Source organism: Theobroma cacao, chromosome 1, assembly GCF_000208745.1.
Source record: "Theobroma cacao cultivar B97-61/B2 chromosome 1, Criollo_cocoa_genome_V2, whole genome shotgun sequence".
NCBI lineage: Eukaryota > Viridiplantae > Streptophyta > Magnoliopsida > Malvales > Malvaceae > Theobroma > Theobroma cacao.
Window position 1 is genome coordinate 17517666 of NC_030850.1, and position 7968 is coordinate 17525633.

Sequence of the window (7968 nt, forward strand, 5' to 3'; positions counted from 1 at the left end):
AAAATCAAATAGTAAAAAAAACAAAACTTATCGAAATTTATTACTCTATGGAACCATTCAAAATATATTTCATTTGTTTTCTCAACTATCGATCAGTCTATATTTTTTTTTTATGCTGAAAATTCACGCAGGGCCCAGCTACCCTGTTAAAATTTATTAATAACGAAATAAAAATACAAAGGAGGGGGGCATAAACCGTACCTCCAAGTTACATGATTAAACATAGAGTTCATAGCAACACCTAGAGTAAGGAAAACTATTTTACGTGCATATCTTTTGATGCTACAGTAAAAGAGATTTTCCTTACTATTACATGAAAACAATATACTAGGATGAAATTTGAAACAGAAAATGTAAATGGAAAACACCTAGGATGGAGTGTTTCATTTTATGACTTTTTTTTTTATTATCGTCATAAAATTAAAACACGTCCATTTTACAAAATTCTATTAGAGTAACTAAATAGGAAAAATAAACTAGGAGTACCATTCCTTTACATTCATTAAAAACGAACATAAGGTAAATTAATTCTGTCTAATCTGAGAATACCTCTGAGCTGATCTTCTGCTTGTGAGAATACCTTCAAATTTTGGTGTGTATGCCCCTGATTCGCGAGGTGGTCTGCTGCCTGGTTTCCCTCTCTATGAATGTGCGAAATCCTAAAAGAGATACTTCTTAAGGATCTACGAATAGAAGCAAGCAAGTACCGAGTCCTAGAAGATCCCTGATGATTCTCATTAATCATGTGAACCACTACTTTCGCATCCATTTCTATCCAAAGTCTAGAAACACGATATTCAGTACACAACAATAGACCCCTGTGTAGAGCCATCAATTCTGCTTGTAAAGAATCACACGATCCAAAGTTTTCGGAGAAGCCAAAGATCAAAGTACCAGTCTGATCGCGAAGAAGTCCTCCCCCAGCAGCATTCTGAAAATTGTGCTTTGAACTACCATCAACATTCAGCTTAAACTCACCTGTTGATGGTTTTCGCCAAGAGAATATTCTTGGTGGATATGGAACTGCCTGCTGAAATATTAGACCCCATGTTTGAGCAATCTGAAGATCTCTCCTCCATTGCCACTTCTGGAATTGTCTCCCATGGAATAGTTGGTGGATGAGCTTGAGTACTCTCCACACCACTCTGTTAGGATACATACCAAGGTTCCTATGTTTCGCATCGTTCCTTTCAACCCATAAGAACCAAAAAATGAATAAAGGCATTAACGTGCGTATGTGTCCTCTTTTCGTATAATCTCCGGAGTACAGCCATGCCCACATAATTTGTTTAACAGTCTAGGGATGAATAGTGTTGATTTGGAAGAATTTCGTGAAAGAAATCCAAACCTGTACGGCAATTGGGCATTCCCACATGACATGCAAGAGAGACTCCTCTGAATTACAATGTTGACATTTAGAAGCTAAACGGAAACCCTTGGTTTTCAACCGCAAATCAACTGGGATCCAATCCTGTAGTAACCTCCAAAGGAAGAAAGAGATAGTTAAAGGGATGCTTTTATGCCAAATTAAATCAAACACGGGGTTTACCAACTGACGTTGACGAACTATCTCCCAAGCGGACTTAGTAGTGAATTGCCCATCAGAGGTAGGTACCCAAAACGCCCTATCATCATTAAGAGGATCAATCGAAATGTTTAGAATTTCCACAACCACGTCCTCTGGCAGTACATTGTTTAGCTTATCCACGTTCCATGTACCATCATCGTAAAAATGGGAAACTCTTGTCATCGATGATGCAAATACTGGAAAACGATTGACCAAGGGTGTATCACCCATCCAACAGTCATGCCAAAATAATAGCTCTCCCTTACCAATCCTCCACCTAATGTAGTTCTCTACGGTTGAACAGCTGGCGAGCATTCGTTTCCATGTTTGTGAATCTTGGAGTTTCGGCTGGACGTACCTCGAAATTTGGGCCGTACAATATTTAGTCCGCATAAATCGCGTCCAAATGCTGTTACAGGATACAAACCTCCACCAGAGCTTCATGCTAAAAGCCTCAAACACATCTCCTAAGCTTTGGATGTCTAATCCTCCCTCACTGACTGAAAGTGTGATCTTATGCCACACACACCAATGAATGTGTCTAGTGCCTGCTGAGCCTCCCCATAAGAAGTTGTTGAACATTCTTTCAATTTTCTCACTCACACATATAGGGGGCTTAAGGACCTGGAGCAAATAGATAGGTAAGGAAGACAGAACGCTCCGTAAAAGGGTAATTAACCCTCCCGGAGATAGAATTTTATTGTCCCATCCTTCTATGCGCTCCCGGATCTTTTCCACCAGATCATCAAACAACATTACCTTTTTCGATCCTTTATAAAGTGGCACCCCCAAATATGTGATAGGCAGGCATTTATGGATGAAACCTGTGGCTTGAGAGATTATTTGTTTGCGCGAATTTGCCACATTCCGATGAGTGATGAAGCAACTTTTAGAGTGGTTTATTCGCTGTCTAGAAATCTCCTCATATTCTTGCAAGAACGAAAGAATTTTCTGCAAAGAGGATTTGGCACCATTAGTGAATATAAGAATATCATCTGCAAATGCCAAGTGGCTGACTAACATGGAGCAATCTGAAGCATAGTGCAGGGATGGATATTGAGCAAATAATGCATTTAACCCTCGAGATAAATAATCAGCAGCCAGGATGAACAAAATAGGAGAAATGGAGTCGCCCTGTCTGAGTCCTCTTTCTGACTTGAAAAATCCCACAGCACCACCATTAATCAGCAAGGAGAACCAGCAATTAGATATGCAACGACGAATCATGCTGATCCACTGAGAATTAAATCCTAGCTGCTCTAGCATTCTGAAAAGGAAATCCCATTCAAGTCGGTCGTATGCCTTCATCATGTCCAACTTGAGAGCTATATTTCCACCTCTTGACTTTCGATCAATCTTCCCAATTAGTTCCTGTGCAAGTAGGATGTTGTCGCTAATCAATCTCCCCCCTACAAAGCCACTCTGATTATCTGTAATGACGGAAGGAAGCACCTTTGCAAGACGATTAACTAAGATCTTAGTAATGATTTTATTCAAGACATTGCAAAGACTTATCGGTCTGAAATCACTCCATGTCGATGCATTGTGATTCTTGGGCAGCAGCACAATTGTTGTGGACGTGATTCCCCTTGGAAGGTCAGCTCCATGAAAAAAGTCAACAACTGCTTCCAGGAGGTCATTTGCAACAATGTCCCAACATTGTTGGTAGAAGTATGAAGAGAATCCATCAGGGCCAGCAACACTATCCTTGTCAATATTAAAAACTGCCTCTTTCAGCTCTTCCTTGGATGGCTCTGCACATAAACTCAGATTATCGTTATCAGAAATAATAGTAGGTATCAATGAAGCATCAAACCTGGACATATTACACGGTTCCTTTTTCATAAGAGAGGAAAAGAATTCCACTGGAGATGATTTAACTACATTCGGTTCTTTAATCCAACTGCCATCTGAATTTTGAATCTTGAATATATGGCTTTTGATTCGTTTCTTCTTGACTCGCATGTGAAAAAACTTAGTATTGCGCTCACCCTCCACAAGCCATTTAATACCAGATTTCTGCTTCCAGAATAGTTCTTCAGCACTAAGATAATGGTTAAGCTGAGCATATGCTTTGTTCATTGTTGCCCGATTCTCGATTGATTGTTCCTGTTGGAAAATTAATTCACACTCTGCCGCTCTTTGTTCTGCCACTTTTAAATTGTGGAATATGTCTCCAAATACCTCCTTGTTCCACCTTTTCAGTGATTGTTTTAGCCGGCGTTGCTTCCCCTAAAAAGCTTGTAAGCTTGAGCCTATGATGGGAAGATTCCAATTCTGTTCTACAAATTTTTTGGACCCATGATGTAGAACCCAAGCGTGAAGAAATCGAAAGGAAAATGGAATTTTGTCTTGGTTTTTTGAGCAGAAGATCAGTAATGGGCAGTGGTCCGATCCATCCCTGTTTAGGTGCTGGATTCGTGTGGAAGAAAAAAATTCTACTCAATGATGGTTATATACCATTCTATCTAACCTTTGAAACATACGGTTGTTGGTCCAAGTGAATGGGTTTCCTTCATACCCTCCATCAAATAATCCACAATCGAGTAAGGCTATAGCGAAATCTTCCATAGAACCATCATGCGGCACTGCACCATTTAATCGCTCCCCATTGTTAACTATGGCATTAAAATCACCCTCTGCTATCCACGGTGTATGGATATTAGCTGACAAGCTTCTTATGCAGTCCCACAGCATTAACCTTTCCGACCTGGTACATTTGGCATAAACAAAAGAAGCCAACAAGGGGATCTCCAACCATGGAATAATGAACTTCACATGAAGACATTGGATGTGGTCTAGAAGCACTTCACAGCTCAAATCAGAAGCATGAAACAACCATATTTTCTGAGAGCAATTCATAAAGACTTTTTCAAAACCCAGCTTTCTTCTGATGTACTCAGCTTTAGTGGAAGCCACCATGGGTTCCAAAATCACTAAAATTTTTATCTTATGTGCTAGCTGTAATTTCTTGATTCTTCTTTGCACTGCTGCGCTTGAAATACCTCTTACATTCCATACTAGTGCACTGATCATGATCGGGTTCTGGCTGCATAACTTACCGAGATGGAATCATCATCAGAGATTCCATCATTTTCACCCATTTCCATGGCTTCCTCCGATGCCAAAACGGTTATTTTTCCAATTGAAATTACAGTGTCTGAATTCCTTCTTCGTCGCACTAACGGGTGGACTTCCATCTCAAACGATTGATTTCCTGAAAGTGAAGGAATGACACTCATTTCTTTGTTGTACAAGCACTTACCTGAAGCTAATTCTGAAGTAGGGGGGTTAATATCATTCTCTCCCTTCCTTGCACAAGATCTGGTAAACGTGGAAGCAATTTGATTGTGATCATCTTGGCTGCACGTCGGACTTGCACCGTTACCCTCTGTTGGATTGTGCTCGTCACTTCCTTCTATTATATCAACTACCGTATTTGGACCCCTTGGTCCACTTTCTGTAAGTCGGTGTCCTTCCTTCTGCCATAAAATCACTGTGTTCCCTGCTCCTTGATGCGACGTTGCATCATGATCTGCAGTTATTATTAATTTTTGATCCCTTTCTCCGGTTTGATCTCCTTGTATATGAAGGAGTGGATGAAGGGCAGTGTCTCCTACCGTTGATCCATCACTCATGTCACATGTTTTGTTAACTGCCTCAACTGCCTCCCTTGATTTCATTGCCTTTTTAAGATGCAGCACTTTGTTTCTGCTTTGTTTGATTCCCGCTTAAGCAAAATCTGTTGCACTTGTTGCTTGGTTCTTAAAATAATCCTTTGTTATTTTCCCACTTGCACCTGGTTGCCTAGGATTATACGTCAACGTCCCATCACTAGCAGCATGCATTGAATTTTCTTCTTGCTCTCCCATGTCTCCACGTTTTGGGGCCCGCCGGTCAACGCATGCAGCAGAGCTATCATCTGGAGACGTCAAAATTCCTTCGGCCCCTTCATGAATTGTCCCGTCCAGCGGCTCACTGTGAGGGGGTCCCGTTGACACCAGCCCGTTCTTTCCCTATCGGCTACAGTCCGCTTCCTGGGCATTCTCGCCCCGCTCCACCGAGTTGGCCCACGGGCTCGAAATGTGTTCATCCCGTACGGGATTAATGCCCTCATTTTTTCCATGCTTGTTAAAAGAATTTTTTACCTGGTTCTGCTCATTATTACCTTCCTTCCTTCCAGTTCTCTCCGTTCCACCTGTCAGTTGGATTTTTGATTTTTGATCGTTCCTTGCAAGGGCTACTTTCTTCCTTGTTTGCTTGTCAGTATCTTTCTCAACTATCGACTGCTGCTGCAGGTTTTCAAGTTTTCTCCTCCCTCGATTGTCCGCCTCCTGTTTTGATACGACTTCTTGGTTCAAAGCAGCAGCTACCCCACTCTGACCCCCTGCTTTGTTTTCTGCCATTTTTTGGCCGTTTTCATGCATTGCATAAGCTTCCCGCATTGGGTTTTTCAAGAGGCAAAAATTTGAATTCCCGCTTGGGACTTTATTACCCGAAGTGTTGGCTGTTTGCTGTGCTGTACCCGCGTCCTCTTCCTTTTCATTCCTATCTCGTTGTTTTTGGGTGGCTGAAGGCTCCTCGAGTGGCCCCACTATCCCTTATATCAGTTGTCCCATCTCCTGTTGAGAAGCTGTGATTTGCCTTATTAGGGCTGTAAAAAAATTTTTCGCATTGTGGCTTGCTGCTACATCGACCGAAACTTTCGTTGACGTTCCTTGACCCTCTGTTGCTATTGATGATATTTGTTCCTTTTCACTCATGCTTTTTTCCATGCAAGCTTGATCCCCATGCACGTAAAAGGAAAGACGTGTAGAAGGCCCTTCTGCTGCTGATGTTGGCTTTCCCTCGATAGGCATTGAGACTTGGATATCCCTCCTGTTTGCATAGTTCCGTACGCCATGCACATGACTATCACGTGTGCCAGTTTTTGAGGGTTAGGCTGCGCTGCCATCACCGCCTTCTCTCCGCCTATTGCCTGAGCGACGTTCGTTTGTTGGTCCTCTGTCACTGCCCGCTTTCGTCTTTTATCCCTATTTCTGCTTCCTGGTGTTGTTCACCTTCTTCATCTTCTGATATCACTTGAAATCGATTCATTACTGGGACCCTAATATCCTTTAAAGTATTTTGTGTGTCTTTTTCCTTGCCCTGCGCGTCCTTTACCCCACTAGGTTCAGCTCTGTTCACAGCTTGCCACCTCTGTTGTTTTTTCAACGATTCTTTCTCAGCTTCTGTCATAATGCATGCATCCTTCTCTGTAGTCAATGAGGCGCCTGCTCCAGTATTGCTCCTAAGTTGTACCTTACCAGTCCCAGGTGGATTTGGTTTATTCCCCAACACGATACAGTCAACTTCACGGTGCCCTACGTGGCAGCAAAAATGACAATAATCCGGCAGTTTCGAAAATTCTACCCTTTGTGAATAACCACTACTGACCACTCCAGTCTCCCGATTCTGCACCACGATCCATACCTGGTCAACTGGTTGTTTGCGACAATCAAACTCTACGCAAACTCGTGCCACACTTGGATGAGAACCTTTGGCTGTTGCCTCATCAACCATTAGGGGTCTCCCAACAGTTTTAGCTATTAATAACAACGCAGACTTATCATAGAAATGAGCCTTCAGATTTGGGAACGAGATCCACACTGGAACAATCGGTGATTCCTTCTCTGCTTCAAACTCCGGAGACCATTTGAAGACTCGCATTTTCTGGTTTGCGATAAACCAGTTTTGCTTTGTCCAAAGCCGGTTGAAGTCTTGTTCATTAGAGAGATGGATAAGAACATGTTTATAGTCCAACCACCTAATCTCGTATGCCCCTGCCAACCCTATTCCTCTGAACGCCGATCTAATCCCTTCTAGCTTCGGCATGCGGGTGAATTTTCCTATGAGTGATAGCTTGAGAGGCTGAGCTAAGGTTTGGATCTCATCTTCAAAAAAAATTGCTGCTGGCCGATCCTTATACACAACTGGGTCTCTAGCTATGGGGATTATTAGGGGTTTTTCACCAGTTGCAATAGATAGAAATGATTTTTTTTGGAATCTTGGGGACGGCGGAGGTTGTTTATGGGTAGGTATGACTTGCAAAACACCTTGGGGGGCTTGCGACAGTGAAGGATTCTCCATTGCAGTGCTTGGGCTTGCTGCCGGCAGCCATAGGGAGGGTGTTGCTGCCGGCGGACGTGGATTTGGGGGGTTCGGCGGCCTGCCAGCCGCCATAGCTTGGGTTTGGGGAAGGGGGGGGAAGTGCACTAGGTTGAGAGCGTTTTCCATTTTTTTTTTTTTTGGTTTGGTTTGGTTTGGTTTGCAGTCTATATTTATACATATAGAGAATAGAGAAATAACTATAAATATAAGTATCAACCATAATCTGTAGAATAGAGAAAAGTATATAGTAG

General features: G+C 42.3%; 1 protein-coding gene across 1 annotated transcript; it reads right to left on the reverse strand.

Moving 5' to 3' along the window:
• Positions 503-5250, reverse strand: LOC108661357. Its single transcript, XM_018117522.1, has 5 exons — positions 4630-5250; positions 4028-4414; positions 1550-3799; positions 1349-1395; positions 503-1187 (listed from the first exon to the last, which is right to left on the reverse strand). Exons 1-5 carry the CDS (start codon positions 5248-5250, stop codon positions 503-505), a joined length of 3990 nt encoding a protein of 1329 aa, XP_017973011.1.

What these genes read in the sequence shown, in the direction of transcription:
- LOC108661357 (XM_018117522.1), bottom strand. Translation starts at nt 5,250, where the DNA reads ATGAAATCAAGGGAGGCAGTTGAGGCAGTTAACAAAACATGTGACATG. An exon ending in CTGATGATGATTCCATCTCG is followed by an intron (nt 4,415 to 4,629) that starts GTAAGTTATGCA and finishes AATTGCTCTCAG; the next exon opens with AAAATATGGTTGTTTCATGC. An exon ending in TAGTTCGTCAACGTCAGTTG is followed by an intron (nt 1,396 to 1,549) that starts GTAAACCCCGTG and finishes ATTGTAATTCAG; the next exon opens with AGGAGTCTCTCTTGCATGTC.